Genomic DNA, 22,339 nt, shown 5'->3' on the forward strand with positions numbered 1-22,339 from the left:
TGGTTTGATCTGAAATGGTTTCATTAGGTTCCTGATTTCTTTTTGTAAATTTGTGTCTCTGGCTTCCTAATGAAGCTCTTTAGAAATAAATCACCTATTTGAATGTTGGTCAGCCTGCTAGGCATTATAAGATAGAGGGAATTCAGTGCTGTTATTTAGTGAAGTCCTCTACTTGGTCAATTTTATCTCAGTTTTAGCTGATATGCACTGTGTTTTTTGATAATAATTTTCTTTGCAGTTGTAGGAGGGACCTAATAATGAACTCTTGCAAACATGTGCACACAAATGATTATTTGTGATCCCTGTAGCCTTTTCTCTGCTCACTTCATGTTGGAGGTATTTTGTAAACATGGGCATTTCTACAATCTCAACATTTGTAATTGTATATATAAACAAAATTAAATGCAATATAAGTGATTCATTTCTCCCTTTTTTTGATGCAGGATGCCTGTAGACTTGAGAACGAGAGTTTTATCCAATCAGTCTCAGTAGATTTGAAATCATATCCAAAAAGTGGAAAAATAGACATGAACTCACTTGATCAGCCTTCTCAAAACATTAAAATGATAACATTTGCCTTTGTCTTTTGTTTTCCCAAAATAAGCAGCTGAGCCACTCTGACCAGAAAAGTTCTGTATCTTCCTTGTTGGAGTGGTAGTCGAATCACCACAATTGAAATTGGTTAATTTGAGGGAGGATGGAATAGAGTGGGGCTCCTGCCTCTAGCTGATGTTCAGATTCCTGTTGGAAATGCTTTATGTGTGCCAGGTTCAGACTGGACTGGATTTCATGAACATGGCTTTTAGTGATCAAATTTTTTGCCATCATTTAAGAGTGACAAACATTCTAAAGGCCAGTTGGATGAGATATTGGACTCTGATTGGCACCTAGAGAATATAACCCAGCAAGGATTCATTGTTTTCGGGGTGAAGGGATGGGATTTTCGGGATGTGGAGAGGTTGCAGAGCTGTCAAAGAAATATCCATAGAGGTTGTACTTTTATTTCTACAAGTGGAAATGCACCATCACTGGAATGGGCTATTGCTGAACATAATATGTGGTCCTGAATGTGAAGATTATCATGCAGGAATGGAAATGACAATCATGTGGAGAGGGACTCATCAGATCCAAGTAAATTCTTGCTGTCCAAGAAACCCTCAATATACCCAGCCAGTCTCTTTTTGGTTGGATAAACAGAAATAGCTCGTCTCAGGAGTTTTCTTTATTAATATTTTACAGGGCAATTTAGGCTGAAAATGTTAACACATTCCTGAAGGTTCAGCTGATAAATTTTTTGCCATTGTATTCTAGCTAAGCTGAATAGGGGGTTCAAAATGATCACTGCCTCAATGAGCTATGCTGGAAGTGCATGTTTGCACGGGCTTAGCTGTGAATTCCTCCTAAGTGAAGAAAAATCAGAGTTAACATTTTGGGTCCGGTAACCGTTCCTCAGAGTACCTTCCTCAGTCACCGGACCCAAAACGTTAACTCTGATTTCTCTTCACTGATGCTGCCAGACTTGCTGAGCTTTTCCAGCAGCTACTGTTTTATGTTTCTGATTTACAGCATCTGCAGTTCTTTTCGTTTTTAATTCCGCCTAAGTGTCAGTTGTGATAACTGAAGTGTGACTTGTGCTAGGAGAACTGTATCCTCACAGCATCAACATATTTGGCTGAACCCCATTTTAACCCTCCTACTAAAAACACTTGGCCAAAGTTATAAAGTCTAACATATGAGCTGGGACTAAGGAGATGAGTTAGGAAGCACTTCTTTCACTTGTGAGGAAGAAGTATGGAACCTGAAGCAGTAGATTCTAGCTCAGTTAATAATTTAAAGTTTGGGAGCAATACATTTTTTTGCTAATAAAAGGTATTAAAGGATGTGGAGCCAAGCCAGGTGGAAGGAGTTATTCAGGTAACATCACAATGAATGGTTAAACAAGCTTTTTTTTTGGGCGGGGGAGGAGAGTGCGGGAATGTTCCTAATCTTACATTTCTATAATAATGATGCATAAAAAGAGTCATACAAAACGAAGAACATGAAAATTGTCAACACAATACAGTATTAAATTTGAAAAGCAGTACATGACATGCGTACTGCCTATTAGTCACACTCTGTATGACTGTACTTTTTGAGTTTATTTAAAAGACGGGTAGCTCAATCTTCTATTAATCATAAATATGAATGAGCCAAGGTCACTTAACCATTAGTGAGTTTTAGTTTATGTCCAGATGGGCATAGCTCTTGGAACTGAAATTGCATTAATTTTGTTCCTGATAGTAAGGAGTATGGCAATATTGCTTTGTCATAAAACTCTACATGATTTATCCGGATGTGCAATGTATCTTGTTTTTGCTTGAAAGTACAATTTTTTTAAAAACGCTTTCTGTTTCGTTTAATAAAAAAATGCCAGAAATATTCAACAGATCAGGCAGCATCTGATGAGATGAACATAATTGACATTTCATATTGATGGCCTGTCATGATAACGTGGTCATTCAAAACCAAAAAGAGCATGGTAATGGGACAAATGAAGAAACAAAATATGTGTCTAGAGGAGATTTGAATATTAAAATAATGCAGAGTTTGCACTTGAAAGCAAGGAAGATCATAATATGTAGGAACATAATGAGTCCATTTGGCCCACTGAGTCTGCTTTACTATTCAGTCATGGCTAATATGTTTCTCAACCCCATTCTCCTGCCTTCTCCATGTTACCCTTGATCCCCTTAGCAATCTGCCTCTATCTCAAAAATACTCAACTCCACAGATTCACCACCCTCTGGCTGAAGAAATTCCTCCACACCTCAGTTCTAAAAGGTCATCTCTTCACTCTGAGACTGTGCCCTTGGGCCCTAGTCACTCCTACTAATGGAAACGTCTTTCCCACATCCACTCTATTCAGGCCTCTCAACATTCCGTAAGTTTCAATCAGTTCTCCCCCCTCATCCTTCTAAACTTCATCGATTAGAGACCCAGAGACCTCAACCACTTCTCATATAACAAGCCTTTCATCCCCAAGATCATTCTTGTAACCTCCTTTGGACCTCCTCCGATGCCAGCGCATTATTCCTTAGATAAGGGGCCCAAAACTGCTCACAATATTCTAAATACAGTCTGACCAGAGCCTTATATGTCAATATACAGCAGTGCATCTCTGCTTTTGTACTCTAGACCTCTTGAAATGGATGCTAACATTGCATTTGTCTTTCTAACTGCCAACTGAACCTGCATGTTAACAATATGAGCACCCTGAATTAGGACTCCAAAGACCCTTTGTGCTTCAGATTTTTGAAGCCTTTCCATGTTTAGAAATTAGTCTATACCTCTATTCGTCCAACCAAAGTGCATCATTTCACACTTTGCCACATTGTATTCCACTGTCATTTCTTTGCCCATTTGCCTAGCCTCTCCAAGTCCTTCTGCAGCCTCTCTGCTTCCTCAACATTACTTGCCCCTCCGCCTAGCTTTGTGTCATCTGAAATTTAGCAACAATGCCCTCAGTTCCTATGTCCAGATCGCTAATATATAAAGTGAACAGTTGTGGTCCCAGTTCTGAGGAAGGACCGGACCTAAAAAGTTAACTATTTTTTTTAATTCACAGATGCTGCCAGACCTGCTGAGCTTTTCCAGCAACTTTGTATTTGTTGTGGTCCAAATACTGATCTTTATGGAGCTCCACTAGTCACTGGCTGCCATCCTAAAAAAGAACTCTTTATCCCGTTATTGCCTTTTGCCAGTCAGCCAATCCTCTAACCATGTCAATTCCTTGTCCCTAACACCATGGGCTTTTGTTTTATTTAGCAGCCTCCTGAGCAGCAGGACTGCTGCCTTCTGGAAATCCAAATAGATCAAATCCATTGGCTCTTCTTTGTCTAACTTGCTTGTTACGTCCTCAAAAAATTCTAACAGATTTGTCAGGCATGACGTCCCCTTGACAAAGTACAATCAGCTGTAGTCCATCTGGTCTGTGTGATTTATCTACCTTCAGATTTTTCAGCTTCCTTAGTGATGGCCCATATATTCACCTCTGCCCTCTGACTCTGTTGAAATTCTGGTATGCTACTGGTACCTTCCACCGTAAAGACTGATGCAGAGTACCTGTTCAATTCCTTAGTCATTTCTTTGTTCCTCATTACTACTACTCCAGCCTCATTCTCCATTGGTCCAATGTCTACACTTGCCTCTCATCTTTCATATATCTGAAAAAGACTTGCAATCTTCTTTTATATTACTAGCTACCTTACATTTCATATTTCATCTTCTCCCCCCATTGCTTTTTTAGTTATCCTTCCCAATCCTCTAGCTTCCCAGTAATTTTCACCACATTGTATGCTTGTTTATTTGCTTTTATGATGTCCCTGACTTGGTTGCTTCATGCTCCCTTCAATATGTTTCTTCTTTCTTTGGTTGAATTTCTGCTGTGTGCCCCGAATTACCCCCAGAAATTCCTGCCATTGCTGTTCCATTGTCTTCCCTGTTAGACTCCCCTTCCAATCAACTTTGGCCAGCCCCACACTAATGACTTTGTAGTTACTTTTACTCAATTGTAATACTATTACATCGGATTCCAGCTTCTTCCTGTCAAACTGCAGGGTGAATTCTATCATATTATGGTCGCTGTTCCCTGATAGATTCTTTCACCTTAAATTCCCTTATCAAGTCTGCCTCATTACACATCACCAAATCCAGAATTACATCTTCCCTATTTGGCTCTACCACGAGCTGCTCCAAAAAAAAAACCATCTTGTCGACACTCCTCAAATTCCTTTTAGACCTTAGAATCATAGAGATGTACAGCAAGGAAGCAGACCCTTTGGTCCAACTCCTCCATGCCAACTAGATATCCTTAATTAATCCTTAATTTGCTAGTATTAGGCCCATATCCCTCTAAGTCCTTCCTATTCATTACCCATCCAGATGCCTTTTAAATGTTGTAATTGTACCAGCCTGCATCAACTCGTCTAGCAGCCCATTCTATACACGCATCATCCTCTGCGTGAAAAGATTGCCTCTTTGGTCCCTTTTAAATCTTTCCCTTCTCACCTAAAACCTATGCCCTCTAGTTTTGGACTCCCCTACCCTGGGGAAAAGACCTTGGCTTTTTACTCTCTCCACACACCTCATAATTTTATAAACCTCTATAAGGTCACCCCTCAGCCTCCAATGCTCCAGGGAAAATAGCCCCAGCCTATTCAGCCTTTCGTTATAGCTCAAACCCTCCAACCCTGACAACATCCTCGTAAATCTTTTCAACTTTCACGATATCTACCCTATAGCAGGAGACCAGAATTGAATGCAGTATTCCAAAAGTGGCATAACCAATGTCTTGTAGAGCTGCAATATGACCTCTCAATTCCTGTACTCAATGCACTGACCAATAAAGACAAGTGTACCAAACACTTTCTTCACTACCCTGTCTACCTGTGACTTCATTTTCAAGGAACCATGAATCTGCACCAAAGATCACTGTTCAGCAACACTCCCTAGGACCTTACTATTAAATATATAAGTCCTGCCCTGACTTATCTTACCAAAATGCAGTACTTCACATTTATCTAATTTTCTTGGGATCCGCTGTCAACCTGATTTTCCCAGTCCACCTGATAATGAAGTCCTCCATTATTATTGTAACAGTGCCTTTCTTGCATGCCTTTTCTATATTCTGATTTATTTTCTGCTCCAAATCCTGACTACTGCTAGGAGGCCTGTACATAACTCCCATCAGTGTCTTTTTTTCTTTCACTGTTCCTCAAATTTACCCCCACAGATTCTATGCCTTCTTGCTAGCGATTTTAATTTCATTTCCTACTAACAAGGTAACCCCATCCCCTCTGCCCATTGCCTTTCGTTTTGATAGGATGCATATCCTTAGATATTTAGTTCCCAGCCCAGATTTCCTTGCAGTCATGTTTCTATGATGCCTACAACATCAAGGGGATAGTTTGTGAAAATGACTTGAGGTACGCGATCGGGCATGATCTGGCTTATTGAGAGGGTTCAAGTTCCAAAATACTTATTTCTATTTCCAATGTACTTTAACTCTCATTTTGTACAGCTCAGGATTCTACCTGCTATATTATTGTCTTCTTGCCCTGGCCTACCAATACTTTGATGTCTGCACACCTACTGCCAGTTCTCTTTGTGCCCACTCCTTTTAGAATTGCACCCTTTTGTTTATGTCTTCTAATAAAATGTATCACTTTATAATTTTCTGCATTACATTTAATCTGCTGCAACTTTGCCCATTTTATCACTCTGTCAATGTCCTCTTGAAGTCCATTGCTATCTCCCTCAAAGTTTGCAATACTTCCAAGTCTTGTGCAATCTGAAAATTTTGAAATTGTGCACTGTACTGCCAAGCCCACATAACCAATATAGATCTAGGAAAGAAAATCCTAATAGTGATTCCTGAGGGAACCCCGCAGTATACCTTACTCTGGTATGAAAAATATCAACTCACCACTGCCCTCTGTTACTTACCACTTAGCCAACTTCACAACCATGCTGTCACTGTCCTTTTTATTCAGCATGCTTTAACTTTGTTGTCAAACCTGTTAGGTAATGCTTCATCGAATGCTTGTCTGAAAAGGTTCTGTAGGTTAGGGAGAGGGTGAGAAAAAGAAGGAGGTGAAGGAACAGATGTTTTCACCTTTCCATACCACAGGAGTCATAACATCACACTTTTATCTCCCATCCTCACGATCCAAGGCCCCAAATTTCAAATGAATCAGCAGTTTACTGTTTTTTCTTTCAATTTGGCACCCTGTATTCATTGTTCATGATATACTGTCCTTTACAGTGGGGAGACATAGTCTACTTTGGGTAAATGTTTTACAGAGCACCTCCATTAAGTATGGATGCTTGAAACTGAGCTTCCAGTTGCCTGTTATTTTAATTCCTCACATTATGTCCATTATAGCATTTCTGTCCTTGACCTGCAGTAGTCTTCTGATGCCGCTCATGAAAGCTTGAAGAACAGCACCTCATCTTTTGACTGGAAGCATTACTGCCTTCTTGGCTAAATACTGGGGGCAGCAACTTCAGGTCATAATCCCTGCCTCCATCTCATTTTGTTTCTCTTTGCTGGTTAGCTTCTTTTTCTCAGGCACATTTGTTGTGCGTGATGTAGCTATGAGTGCACAGTTGCAGGAACAAAGTGAAGTAGCCAGCTGATGTCATTAGCCATGTCCGCAGATGCATCAGTGGCCAATTTGGCACCTGAACAAGGAGGGAACCACCCTCCTTTTGACAGAGAGAGGGGGAGCAGCAGTTGGGAGGGAACAGGCGTAGCAGCATTGCTGGTCCCTTAGCATGGCCTTCTGGGTACCAGGAAGTGACACCGCTTGGGTAGCGAGGTATCTGGAGAGTGCCAGCGGACAGAGTGTGCATGGTGAAGGAGCAGTGGCAGAGGAGACCTACTGCACTTTGCTTTGTCAGCCTAATCTCCACTTCTGCGTCTCTCACACCCCACACCTCCCAGCCTCTAAATGGTGATATGAGCAATGCAGGCGCATGCGGATGCTTCCTGCAGCCTGCTTTGGCCAGCTGATAACATGGGCCATGGCAAGGCATATTTGGGTGTCATTTTGGCATTATGGTTTATCACTCCATTGTTTCTCTCGCTTCTCTCTTAGTGCCTTGACTTTGCTTTTGAATGGCATCTTTAGAGGATCCTGTCATTTACACCTCTTCTTGACGCATCTTTTGTTTCTTTACTTGTCAAATTAGCAATCACTTTGACCCTGCACCACTATCGTCATTCAATTTATCCTACACCTAATCACAGACCTTTTTATTTTTCTTCCCACTCTTACCCTTTGATTTACTCAAACCTTATTTATTATTTTTCTTACAGTTCCCAGTTCTTATGAAAGGTTGCAGACCTGAAATGTTAACTATTTCTGAATCCATAAATGCTGCCGTGGCTTTCCAGTGTACTTGAAGTACAATTCTATTAACTACCAGTTTCATTGTGATGTGACAGCCCCATCATATCTGTAATTTAGTGCATGAGCTTCGAAATTTCACTTTCATTTCTAGTGATATTAGTTCTGAGTAATCAACAATGATTAGCAGTGAGTCTACAGTGTTTGTGTGAATCCTCTTATGATTAACATTTTCATTCATCAGTTACATTGTGCCTATTGGGAGCAGTTACAAACTCAAAACTTTAAAACTGTTGTCTTAACATTCATATCATACAATTTTGTAAAGAAACATACTGAGAGTGAACTTTGAATCTAACGTCTATCTTAGGTCCTTTAGCAGACTATAAAGAATGAACATCATTGTCTTGTGGTGCTGACATATTCACAATGTGCTGAATGGCCTCTTGCTGTGCACTGTGTTTCAGGCAGTCTTGATGATGGCCTATAACTAATCTTGAGGTATCTAGTCTGTAAGCTATCTCAGCCCTCAATTACTGTTCAGTATTCACTCTTGTGCACTTGTTCTCTCTACATGTTAAAATTACTATTCTGCTAGCAGTGGAAGTAGTCTTCCTGTATAAGATTCAATTATGTAATCTGTGCACTATTTTGAATTGTGGTATATAAAATTAGCTGAAGTCCTGTACAAGGTTAAAAATAACAAGCAAAATATTGTGTACAACCCCAGTCTGGAAAAAAAACTATAGTTAATAAGAAAAAAAATTAGCTGCTTATTTCTAGGGGGTGAGATGGGTGGGGAAGGAAAAAAATTAAAACCTTCTAGTTCTTCTCTGGTTTGAGAGCTCTCTGGATGAGCGTGGAGCATTTTTTTCAGGCAATTCAAGGAAAAACTCACATTTGCATAAATAAATTGAGATTCAAGGACTTGTTGGCTAATAATCATAGCATCATAAACCTTGCAGAGTGTTTAATGAATGAATCCAGACTGAAGACATATTAATATGGACGCCTCAGGAATTCACTTAGGGACGTTGGCATTGAAATAAAGAGGAGCAGGCCCAAGGGAAATCAGGCTTCACGTCTGCATTTTAAATATCGTTGTGAGGTATCAATAACTGTGTAATTGAATCCTGAACACAAACTTCAGAATAAGGTGGCAAGGGAAAGGAGAGGGCTGTCTTTTCTTCTCCACTGTGCACACTCTGTGATCAGCCCTGAGAGAATGGGCTTTAAATCCATTAAGTAAAGATTACACACTGTAGAATCTCAAAATGGCATTTTAACTACATATCCAGTACTGCCTTTTTCTACATTGCAACTTAACCTGTTTACTGCCAATGAAAATTTGGAATGGTTAGCTATGCAGCTAATTTATAGGTCACAGTTTTGCCCACTATATCACAAATTAGCAAGCTGTGATGCTTTATATATATATTATCAAAATACATGTTTTGTTTCGTATTTTCTTCTATTTTCCTTTGCCCTTATTTTCTGCTGTTCCATTCACCTTGATTTGAAAGTGTTCGAATGTGAAATAGATGGTTATTTTATGTCTCATAGGGGTTGATGCCACATCATGAGCGATAAGAGGCAGTTGTACTTCAGGCATGGCAAGGATTGGATACCTCATTCTTAGGTAAATGCCTTACCATCCCATGGCATTTTGAATTAGCTTTATAGTCACATGTACTCAAATGAGTACTGTGAAAAGTTTACAAGTCACCACTTAGAGTGCCAACATAGGTACAAGATACCTAGGTATGGATTCTTCAGTACAAGCTCTTAGGAAAAAATGAAATTAGAAAAATAAAGAAATAAAATGTCGAGCATTACAGATCGTAGGAATAAATGAGAAAATAGAGAAATAACAAGTTCAGAACAACAGCCCTTCCAACCTGATCCATGCTGGCACCTAGCCTCCAGTCTGCACCGGGCCTTGACTCCAGAATGTGCCAGGCTTCACCACAAGACTCTTGAGGTCGGGAGACCACGCTGGAATTACCTTGGAAGTCCATGCTGATGCCACACCAGGCAGAAAGACTGCCACGCCAGGCCAAGCGACTGCCACCCTGAGCTGGACCTGATCCAACAGCCTCAACTGTGGTATTGAGGTAAAAGTGTTGGCCAATTTATTTGAGAGTCAAGAGCACCACCTATAAAAAACAAAGAACAAATGAACAACACAGAACAGGCCCTTCACCCCAAGCCTGCGCTGACACATGATGCCATTCTAAACTAAAAATCTTTCGTTTCTATGTGGTCCGTATCACTTTATTCCCTGCCTATTCAAGATACTTCTTAAATGTTGCTATTGTATCTGCTTCTACCACCTCCTCTGGCAGTGCCTTCCAGGACCACTCTCCATGTAAAAAACTTGCCTCTCCCATCTCCTTTAAAATTTCTCCCTTAATGAGCATGCAGATACATTTTCCACTGTGTACAACTGCTATTACTTTTGCTGCAAACTGTTGTGTATCTGACAATTATACCAAATTGTGACCTGGTTAGGGATAAGTAAGTTCAAGTATATGAAATTTGAAATCCAGTTATTTATTGAGAACTAAAGCCACAATATTCTATGATTTCAAACAAACAGAAGAAATGTTACTATGTAAGCATCAATAAAGCAAACTGTAAATATTTTCTATACTATACTGTTCAAGCCAGAATTAATATGAGGTAAATATAAATATGAATTAACAGGCAAATTCTAGTTGAACATATCACAAACTGCACGTTAAGTGGCAGACACAACCAAGTCAGGTCTGGTAAATTTCTCAGGACTCCACCCAAACATAAGTCATTGCTATGAGTCCTGGATTCTTTAAACTGTATCCTCTTCTCGAGGAGTTTTAGCTCCCTCCTTTAAAAATCTTGCCTGATCCCCAGCTGACAACAGGTCTTTCTTCATCCAAATTCCACATATTCAGTTATCGCCTAAAAAGGACATCATTCCAGGTCTCTGTCAGATCTTTTGTCCTTCTTTTCTAACTGAGGTGATCTACTACCTAGACTGTATATCCCTGTGATGGCCAGGCTGCCCTCAGCATTTTAGTAGAGGCACAGTCCCAACATCTCAGCCAGGCTACTGGCAACAGCAGATTTTAGACTTCCCCAAGTCCCAGTCTTCCCTGCTACACTAAGCAAATAATTTTACTGCACTTTCTTTTTCAAAGTATTTTAATGGGATGTGGGTTTTGCTAGCTACGCCAGCATTTATTACCCAGCCCTAGCTGTCCTTAAGAAGGAGATGGTAAGCTGCTTTCTTGAACTGCTACTTTTGCATAGTTGCATCACAGTACTGTGGGAAGAGAGTTCTGGACTTTGACCCAGTGCCACTGAAACCACAGTGATATGTTTCCAAGTCAGCACGGTGTGGTGGGAGTGGTGGTGTTCACTTGTATCTGCTACTCTGAACCTTTTCAATCATAATAGTGGTGTTTTTGGAAAGTTCTGTCTTAATGATCCTTGGGTAAGTTGATTCAGTTCATCTTGCAGATGGTACAAACTGCTATTGCTGATTATCAGTGGTGGGGAAGTGAATGTTTGTCAGAGTGCTGCCAAACAAGTGGGCTGCTTTGCCCTAGATGGTGTCAAGCTGCTTAAATTATGTTGGAGTTGAACTCATCCAGGAAAGTGGGGAGTGTTACTTAACATTCCTGACTTGTGCCTTGTAGGTGGTTGACCTGCTTTGGAGGATTGGGAGGTGAGGTACATGCTGCAGGATTCCTGGTCTCTGAGAGTGAGAGTTGTAACTTAGTCCAATTCAGTTTCTGGTCAATGATAACCCCCAGCATGTTGATAGTGAGGGATTCAGAATATCAAGGGGATATGGTTTTATTCTGTTTTGTTGAAAATGCCTGGCACACACAGAGGATCTCTTACAGAGATGTCCTGGAGCTTAGATTATTGACTTCCATCTTCATTTGTGCTATGTCTGACTGCAACCAGTGGAGAGTTTCCTTCTGATTCCCATTGTCTGTGGTTTTGCTAGGGTCCCTTGATCTCTCTCTCAGGCAAATGCTGTCTTGGTGTCAAAGACATTCATTTTCACCTCACCTCACCTCTGGAGTTCAGCTTTTTTGTCCATGTTTAAATCAAAGCTGTAATGAAGTCAGAAAATGAGTAGCCCTGATGGAACTCAAACTGAATGTTAGTGAACAGGTAATTGCTAAACAAGTGATGCTTGATCATGCTGTTGATTACCCCTTCCATCACTTTACTGTTGATCGAGAGTAGACTGGTGATACTTGATTGGGTTTGATTTGTACTTCTTTTTGAGCACCGGACATAGTTGAGCAATTTCGGACATTGTCATTTAGATATCTATACTGGAACAGGTTGGCTATGAACCTGGCAAGTCTAGAGAATAAGTCTTCAGTACTATTGTCGGAATGTTGTTAGGGCCCAAAGTCTTTGCAATATTCAGTGCCTTCGGCTGTTCCCTGATATCATATGGAATGAATCACGTTAGCTGAAGACTGGCATCTGTGATGCTGGGGTCCTCTGGAGGAGACCAAGGTGGATCATTCACTTGCCACTTGTGGCCAAAGATTGTTACAAATGTTGCATCCTTATGTTTTGCATTGATGTGCTGAACTTTGCCATCGTTGAGGATTGGGATATTTATGAGACTGTCTTCTCTTGCTAGTTATTTAATTATCCACTACCATTCATGACCGGATGTAGAGCTTAGATCTGATTAATTTGTTATAGAATGCTTAGCCCTGTCTATAACTTTCCGCTTATTCTGCTTATTATTCCGCACATAAGTAGTCTTGTGTTCTAGTTTTCTTGAGCCCCAACACTCAGCTACACAGAGCAAGTACAATTCTTGGGGAACACTGAAGTGGCAGTGATGCTAAATCAGTACTTTGCCTCAGTTTTCACAGTGGAGGACAATAGTACCAATCCTATTGGAATGGGCAAGTCAAAGGCAATAGAAAAGGTAGAACTTAGAACAATTAACATTGACAGGGGAAAGGTACTCAGCAAACTATTAGGATGAGGACAAGTCCCCTAGGCCTGATGGCCTACATCCTAGGGTATTAAAGAAGTGGCGGCAGAGATAGTGGACCATTTGTTACAATACTCCAAAATTTCCTGGACAGGGGAAAAGTTCCAGTGGGTCGGAAAAATCCTAATGTAATGCCCCTATTCAAAAAGGGGAGGGAGGCAATATGTGGGAAATTACAGACCTATTAGCTTATCATCTGTTGTTGGGAAAGTGTTAGAATCAATTATCAAGGAAGCAATATCAGGACACTTGGAAAATCAAAATGCTATCTATCAGAGTCAGCATGGTTTTATGAAGAGCAGATCATGTTTGACTAATTTGCCGCTGTTCTTCGAAGATGTAACAAGAAAAGTGCATAATAAGGATCCTATAGATGTAATATATCTGGAAGGTATTTGAAAAGGTGCCGCACAAAAGGTTAATCCACAAGGTTGGATCATATGAAATTAGGAGTAATTTATTGGTTTGGATTGACAGAAGACAGGGAGTCAGGATAAATGTTTTTTTTTTCTAACTGGTGAGAAGTAACAATTGGGGTGCCACAGGGTTCGGTTCTTGGACCCCAGCTATTTACAATCTACATTAACGACTTGGATACAGGGATAGAAGGCTCTATAGCCAAATTTGCGAATGACATAAAAATAGGTGGGAAGGTAAATTGCAATGAGGAAATAACCTTACAAATAGATATAGATAGGTTAGGAGAGTGGGCCAAAATGTGGCAGATGGAGTTTAACGTGGATAAATGTAAGGTCATGCATTTTGGTCGGAAAAATGGGAAGGCGACCTACTATCTAAGTGGGGAGACACTTCGTGGTATTCCAGTGCAGAGGGATCTGGGTGTCCTCGTTCATGAGTCACAGAAAACTAGGATGCAGGTACAGCTGATAATAAAGAAAGCGAATGGAATGTTGGCTTTTATAGCTAAAGGAATAGAATATAAAGGTAAGGAAGCATTGTTGCAACTATACAAGGCATTGGTGAGACCGCACCTGGAGTATTGTGCACATTTTTGGTCCCCTTATTTGAGGAAGGATGTGTTGGCATTGCAGGCAGTTCAGCGGAGGTTCACTAGATTGATCCCAGAGATGAGGGGCTATGGTATGAAGAGTGATTGAACAGTTTAGGCCTACACTCTCTGGATTTAGAAGAATGAGGGGAGATCAGATTGAGGTATTCAAGATGATAAAAGCTATAGATAAAATAGATGTGGAGTGAATGCTCTCTCTTGTGGAGCATTCTAGGACAAGAGGTCATAGAATCATAGAATCCCTACAGTGTGGAAACAGGCCCTTTGGCCCAACAAGTCCACACCGAACCTCAGACCATCCCACCCAGACCCATTCCCCTGTAACCGACCTAATCTAGGCATCCCTGAACACTCTGGGCAATTTAGCATGGACAATTTACCTAACCTGCACATCTTTGGACTGTGGGAGGAAACTGGAGCACCCGGAGGAAACCCACGCAGACATGGGGAGAATGTGCAAACTCCACACAGACAGTTGCCTGAGGGTGGAATCGAACACGGGCTGCTGGCGCTGTGAGGCAGCAGTGCTAACCACTGAGCCACCGTGCTGCCCTGATCATAGGTCATAGTCTTAGGATTAGGGGTAGCAAATCTAAAACAGAATTGAGGAGAAACTACTTCTCCCCAAAGAGTTGTGAATCTGCGGAATTCACTACCCCAAAGTGCAGTGGATGCTGGGACAGTGAGTAAATTTAAGGAGGAGTTAGACAGATTTTTAATCGGTAATAGGTTGAAGAGTCCTGGGAAGAAGGCAGGAAAATGGGGGTGAGGAACACATCAGCTATGATCGAATGGTGAAGCAAACTTGATGGGCTGAATGGCCAAATTCTGCCCCTATTACTTATGAACTTCCTTGATTCCCAAACATAATAGCACAATGCTACAAACAGCTTCTGCAACTCCTCCGTACAACACTTCGGCTGCGTGGAGCTATTGCTTTCTGTCCGCTCCTGACTGACCTCCTCATGCTGCCAACCCCGATCCTTTCGGCCTTTCTCCATCTTGGTTGTCTGTGCACTCTGCAGCCTGTGTATGTCTGAAGGAACTGTGCAAAATTTAGGGTCTATGGGTGTGAGGCTGGAAAAGCACAGCTGGTCAGACAGCATCCAAGGAGCAGGAAAGTCAACATTATGGGCCAAAAACCTTTGTCAGGACTGGGGAGGTGGAAGGGAGCCCAGAAGTAAATAGAGGGAGGAGGTGGGGCTGGGGGAAGGGTAGGGGAGATGGTGATAGGTGGTTGCAGGTAGGGGGTATTGTGATTGGTCCGTGGGAAGGGTGGAGCGGATAGGTGAGTAGGAAGATGGACAGGTAGGTCAGGTCAGGGAGGTGAGGAGGAGGGGAAAGTCTGGACATGGGATAACGGTGGGGCTGGAAGGCTTTTGAAGCTGGTGAAGTCAATGTTGAGGCCATTGGCTTGCCAGCTCCCAAGGCGAAATATTGGGTGTTGTTCCTCCAGTTTACATTTGGCCTCACTCTGACAGCCACGGTGGATGAGGCCATGGACATGTCATCAGGGGAGTGGGAGGAGGAATTAAACTGGATGGCAGCCAGAAGGTCAGGTTGGTTGACCCATGCAGAGCGCAGATGTTCCACGAACCGGTCCCCGAGTCTGCATTTGGTCTCCCCAGTATAGAGGAGACCACATTGTGAGCAATGGATGCAATAGATCAGGTTGGATGAAGTGCAGGTGAATCTCTGCCAGATCTGGAAGGATTGTTTTGGGCCTTGGACAGAGGTGAGAGGGGAGGTGTTGCACCACTTGCGGTTGCAGGGAAAGGTATCGGGTGTGGTGAAGAAATTGGTGGGGAGTCTAGAGCTGACAAGGGAGTCACGGAATGAATGGTCGCTGCGGAAAGCGGACAGGGGTAGGGAGGGAAATATCTTTTTGGTGGTGGCATCTGATTGTAGGTGGTGGCAATGTTGGAGGATAATACTTAGGATTCGGAGGTTGATGGGGTGGTACGTGAGGACTAAGTGGACCCTATCCTCATTGTTGTTGGGGGTAGAGGGTTTGAGGGCATAAGTGCGGAAAAGGAGGAGATGCAGTTGAGGGCATCCTTAATTACAGAGGAGGGGAAATTATGGTCCCTAAAAATAAGAGGATATCTGGAATGTCCTGGAGTAAAACACCTCATCCTGGGAGCAAATGCGGTGGAGGCGGATGAGTTGGGAGTATGAGATAGCATTTTTGCAGGTGGGTGGGTGAGAGGAGGTGTAGTGGGAGTCACTGGGTTTGAAAATGATGTCAGTGGTGAGTCGGTTTCAGAAGATGGAGACAGAGAGGTCCAGAAAGGGGAAGGAGGAAGTTGTCAGAAATAATCCAGGTGAATCTGAGGGCGCGGCGGAAAGTGTTGGCAAAGTTGATGAACTGTTTGAGCTCCTCGCTGGAGCACGAGGCCACACTGATGCAGTCATCAATATTGTGGAGAAGGAGGTGCTGATGTAGTTGCGGAAGAGGGACTGTTCCACAAATCCTACAAAGAGGCAGCATAGCTCGAGCCCATGCAGGTGCTACCCGTTTGGTTTGTAGGAAATGGGAGGAATCGAAGGAAAAATTGTTCAGAGTGAGGACCAGTTCAGCCAAGCGAATAAGAGTGTCAGTGGGGGGGCACTGTTTGGGCCTGTGGGAAAGGAAGAAGCGGAAGGCTTTTAAGCCCCTCTGTGTGGGGGATACAGGTGTACAGGGACTGAATGTCCATGGTGAAGATGAGGTGTTGGGGGCCAGGGAATTGAAAGTTTTGGAGAAGGTAGAGGGCATGGGTTGTGTCATGAACGTAGGTAGGGAGTTCCTGGACCAAAGGGGAAAGAATGGAGTCACAGTAGGAGGAGATGAGCTTGGTGGAGCAGGAGCAGGCAGAGACAATGGGTCGACTGGGGCAATTGGGTTTATGGATTTTGGGTAGGAGATAGAAATGGGCGATGCAGTGTTGGGGTACTGTCATGTTGGACACTATGGATGGGAGATCTCCCAAAGTGATGAGATTGTTGATGGTCTGGGAGATGATGGCTTGGTGATCACAGGTGGGGTCATAATTGTGGGGACAGTGGGAGGAGGTGTCAGAGAGTTGGTGTCTGGCCTCGGTGATGTAGAGGTCAGTACGCCATACTACTCCCACTCCCCACCGCCGCCCCCCCCTTTGTTGGGTGTTTTAATAGTGAGGTTGGCGTTCCAATGGGGAGAGCTTGGAATAAGTGAGAGGGGTGGAGAGACCCAAGAAATTGATGTTGCGGTGGCAATTTGAGATGAAGAAGTCGAGGGGACGCAGGAGGCTGGGAGGGAGTGTCCAGGAGGATGGAGTTTGCTGGAGGTGGGAGAAGGGTCGTTAGAGGGTGGGTTAGATTCCCATTCAAAGAAATATGAAAAAGATATTTCCTTCCACACCCTTGTCCGCTTTCCACAGGGACCATTCATTCCCTGACTCCCTCATTAACTCTACACTCCCGACCAACTCGTCCACCACACCTGAGACCTTTCCCTGCAACCATAAGAGGTGCAATACTGCCTGTACACCTCCCCTCTCACTTCTGTCCAAGGCCCCAAACAATCCTTCTAGATTCAGCAGATATTCACCTGCACTTCATCCCAACCTGATCTATTGCATCCGTTGCTCCTGCAGAACATCTGCGCTCTGCATGCACTAACCAACCTGACCTTACGGTTGCCATCCGTTTTAATTCCCCCTTTCACTCCCCTGACAACATGTCCATCATTGGCCTCCTCCACTGTCAGAGTGAGGCCAAATGTAAACTGGAGGAAAACATCTGATAATTTGCCTTGGGAGCTTCCAACCCAATGGCCTCAACATTGACTTCACCAGCTTCAAAATCTCTCCTCCTCCAGCCTTATCCAATGTCCAGATCTCCCCCTCCTCCTCACCTCCCTCACCTGACCTAAATTGTCTATCTTCCTACTCACCTATCTGCTCCACCCTTCCCATGGACCAATCACAATACCCCCTCCTGCATCTACCTATCACCATCTTTCCTACCTTTCCCCACATCCTGCCCTGTATTTCTTTCTGGGCTCCCCTCTCACTCCCCAGTCCTGACGAAGGGTTTTGGCCTGAAACATTGACTTTCCTGCTCCTCGGATACTGTCTAACCTGCTGTGCTTTTCCAGCCTCGCAGCTATAGACTCTGGTAGAAAGTGCTGGAAAATTCAGAAGATCTGACAGCAGCTGTGGAGAAAGAAACAATGTTTCAAATCAGTGTGATCTTTCATTGGAACCAAAGAGAGATAGAAATATGATGGGTTTTATGCTCTTGAAAGAAAGCAGAGGCTTAGGTGAAATAAAAGGGCAAGCCAGGATAGGTTACAGGACAGTGGAGCTTTAGTAGCAAAGATGTCAGAACAGAGAGCAAAGCAATGGTTGTAATAAGGAAACAAAGCATTGGTTCAGACGAAGCATTAATAGCTGAATAAAGGCCTGCTCTATCTCTATCCCTTTGGAATGTAGATGGGAGGAAAGGGAAAGATGTCTGGTGGAAGCATCATATTGGAAGTGGCAGAAATGGTGGAGGATAATCCTTTGAATGCATAATAGCAGAAACAAGTCTTAGAATCAACAAGGGTTAAATTATAGGATAGTCTTCAAAAGATAGAATTACATGCAAACAGCATTTGCAGAAAAGTAAGTGAATTGATGGAACAAATAACAATACGTGTATATGATTTATTTGCTATCACTGAGACATAGCTCCAGATTGACCAACATTGGGAACTGAACATTACAGATATTTAACGTTTAGGAAGGACAGGGAAAAAGACAATGGATGTGGAAAAGTTCAGATAATTTTTAAAGGGTGCATAGCTGATGCAGAAAGAATGTTACCCCCGATTGGGATCTAACATCAGGGCATACGCTCAGAATAAAACACAAGCCATTTATAACTGCGATGAGGAGGAAGTTCTTCATCCAGAGAGTAGTGGAACTGAGGGTCAGTCCTTGTTGATTCTAAGACTTGTTTCTGCTATTATGCATTCAAAGGATTATCCTCCACCCAGACAGTTGTCCCGAAGGTGGAGTCAAGCCCTGGTCCTTGGCGCTGTAAGGCAGTAGTGCTAACTACTGATCCACTGTGCCGACCACTCAGATACTGAAGCAAACCATGTTCAAATGTAACAAGATCGGGACAATATCCAGGCTTGCTCTGACAAGTGGCAAGTAACATTCATGCCACACATTGCCAGGCAACAACCATCTCTAATAAGAGACAGTCTAAGCATCACCCCATGACATTCAATGTTGTTACCATCACTGAATTCCCCCACTATCAAAATCCTTGGCATTACTGTTGACCAGAAGCCACTGGACTCTCCATATTAATACAGTGGCTACAACAGCAGGTTAGAGGCTAGGAACACTGTGGTGAGTAACTCATCTCTTGACTCCCACAGCCTGTCCACAAGGCACAAGTGAAGAGTGTAATCAAATACTGCCCACTTAACCTGGATTGGCACAGCTCCAACAACACTCAAGAAGCTTGACACTATCCAGGAAAAAGGATCCACTCTGTCCCCCACCAACGCTGAGTAGTGGCAGTGCATACTGTATAGAAGATGCACTGCAGAAATTCGCTGAAGATCCTTAGGCAGACTATAAAACCCACAACTACTTCCAGCTAGTAGGACAAGGGCAGCAGATACATGGGAACACTACCACCTGGATAAAGGGAGTTGTGAGAGGAGGCCTGTGCAGGACTGGAACAAGAAATGTTCCATTCACATGACAAAATCTAAGGCATAAATAGGCCTGATGTTATTTGTAGGAAGCAAGCAAAGTTAACTTGCCTTCTTTGGTGAGATGGTGAAATACTTCATATTCCTGCTTGTAATTGATGGCAACATTTGAACATCCATTAAATGTTTATTAAATATCCATTAATAGACATAAACCAACTGAATTTCTCAATAAATTACAGTCTCCTAATAGTTTCCATTATTTCAAAATTATTATCCTGTAAATTGCCTGAATCATTATAATCATTCCTGGATAATCTTTATTCTCCATGTGTTTCTACAGTGCAGTAATCATACCTTTAGTTAGATTGGAGCCATCTTAAAGCTATATGCCCTTTGATGCTTGACATAAGCCTGTGAAGTGAGTGGTGTAGCAGCTATCAATGATATGACAACTAGCCATTGACATTTCAACTCATTTTATGTTTTGGTTTCACCACATTCTGCTTATATTTATCTTTATGCTTATGGGGGTTACTCCTCCAGAATAAATGAGGCAACAGCAGCAGGGGAGAAATCCACTCTTGGCACATTTTAATTCTTTTACACTTCCATTTGTTCCTATGTCTTTGCTTCTTTAGCCAGCTATTAGAAGTGCAAAATTAGTCTGGTGAGAGTTTGTCAATTTATTTTTTTCTTTTTACCCATCACCCTAGCTGGAAGCCTGTAGTCTGAATGTTCTATCGTAACATAACTGAGAATGAAATCAAGTGCTTACTGAAAGGAGAGTGTTTATTTGGAAGGAGAAGAGGTGAAGCCTCAGCTCTTTACTCCTTAGGCAATGCATGTTAGCACTGCATTGCATTGGTGCCACAATGCTACTTAATATAAAGAGTTTAAAGTATTAATTGAAATATAGTTCTACAGATTAACTTGCTCCCTCACCATGCTTTTATGTAATCAATATAGAGCAATATTCATGAACAAGTAGGAAACAGTTTCTCTTCATATTGAACCACATGGCTTTTAATCTGCATTTCCTTGGGAATTTGTATATATTATTAATTAAACTGTTCAGATGTGTTATGATACACGTCTGGAGCAGGTAAGACTAGAATCTGGGTCTTCTGGCTCAAAGGTAGGAACACTACCACCAGTATGCCACAAGAACCCCTGCCCCAGGAATCTGTATATTGTGAATGAGTCCACTTTTATGACTCCTGTTTCTTTGTACATCAAGCTAATATTCCAGTAACTCTACTTTGGATCAAATAAATCTGCTCAAGGTAGTAGAGTTTAGTTTTTAAAAACACAAGATTAATATTTACACAGTTATTCATTATCCAATAAAAGCATTTATAAATCTGCTCAAGTAGTCAAATTTAATTTTTATGAACTTAAGATTAATATTTACTATAACTTTTTCTGAACCATTATATTTGTATCGGGAGCTGAATATTTGTATCTGTTTAACCATCAGTAAATTGGTACTTAAATACCAGTTCAGCATCTTGTTGGCGTTATGCTCATCAAGCCTCCAATTTGTGCAGCTTAAATACATTTCAGTGTTCATTATTAAATCCAATGTTAGCATCATTCCTTCTAATGATGAGATGAGCTGTCTGTCTGATGCTGTAAAATAACAGCTGGCTTGATGACAAGAAGCTTAGTAGCGGTTTAATTTCCTGTTGATTAAAATGTTTAATTGATGATATGCGAATTTCCATCACTAACCATACAGATAATGCTGGGTCCCATTAATCCTGCCATTTTCATGAGAAATAGAACTGCAGTGTCCCTGTAAAATATCGTAATTATGACTTACTTAAAGCTTTCCCTCTAAATTGTAAGGAAATTGCCTAGTAGTTTCCCACTAGGCACATTGGAAATTCCTGAATTCCTAAGATACAGTAATTGATAGTTGATATTTATGTCCATATTTTCAGAGCCCCCCCATAACGCAGAATCATCCTGCCTGGAAATCATGTCTCTTTATATGCTCCTTGCGCTTCTCCGATGGTGAACATCTTTTCCTACACTCCATTACTGGACATCTGCTAAGTGATCTGACATGTCGCTTCCTTCAACTGATATCACATATCCACCACTGGCAGCTATTCCTTCAGTCACTATTTCCCACAGTATGTCCCTCCTTTGGCATTTTCCATTTTCCTTTTTTTAAAATTGGTTAATCTCTCCTCTTCCTCTCTGAATGCCTTCCTTTTTTCTACTGTTTTCAGAGGATTCTTAGAACTCTTAATATATGATGAGTGCTGCGTAAATATAATTTGTATCATTGGCATGACAACACCAAATTACCAGGGCCCAGATTCTGACATTTTAAAAAAGTAATTTTTTATAAGTTACATGTTTACAGACGCTGACTCATAGAATCACAGTCATACAATACTGAAACATCCTTCAGTCCAACTTGTCATGCTGACCAGTTTTCCTAAACTGAGCTAGTCCCATTTGCCTGCATTTGGCCCATATCCATCTAACCTTTTCTATCCATGTACCTGTCCAAATGTCTTTTAAAAGTTGTAATTGTACCGTCTCTACCGCTTCCTCTGGCAGCTCATTCCACATATGCACCACCGTCTGTGTGAAAAGGTTGCCCCTCAGCTCCCTTTTAAATCTTTCCGCTCTCACCTTAAACCTATGCCCTCTGATATATATTGAGACTTTGGAACTGAAAAGTTGGTGGAAACAGAGTCCTC

At 42.0% G+C, this 22,339-nt stretch overlaps 1 protein-coding gene across 6 annotated transcripts in view; it reads left to right on the forward strand.

Moving 5' to 3' along the window:
• Positions 1-22,339, forward strand: part of lin52 (lin-52 DREAM MuvB core complex component) — a 77,912-nt gene that overhangs the window by 30,605 nt on the left and 24,968 nt on the right. Inside the window, exon 6 of one of the 6 annotated variants that reach the window (XM_020521527.2) lies at positions 444-575. The exons of the other annotated variants lie outside the window; for them this stretch is intronic. Within the exon in view, the coding sequence (XP_020377116.1) occupies positions 444-445 (2 nt within the window). The 3' untranslated portion in view covers positions 446-575. Of the gene's footprint in view, positions 1-443; positions 576-22,339 lie in introns of those variants that run through there. 6 annotated transcript variants of the gene reach the window in all.

Source organism: Rhincodon typus, chromosome 8 (assembly GCF_021869965.1).
Source record: "Rhincodon typus isolate 14 chromosome 8, sRhiTyp1.1, whole genome shotgun sequence".
Lineage (NCBI taxonomy): Eukaryota > Metazoa > Chordata > Chondrichthyes > Orectolobiformes > Rhincodontidae > Rhincodon > Rhincodon typus.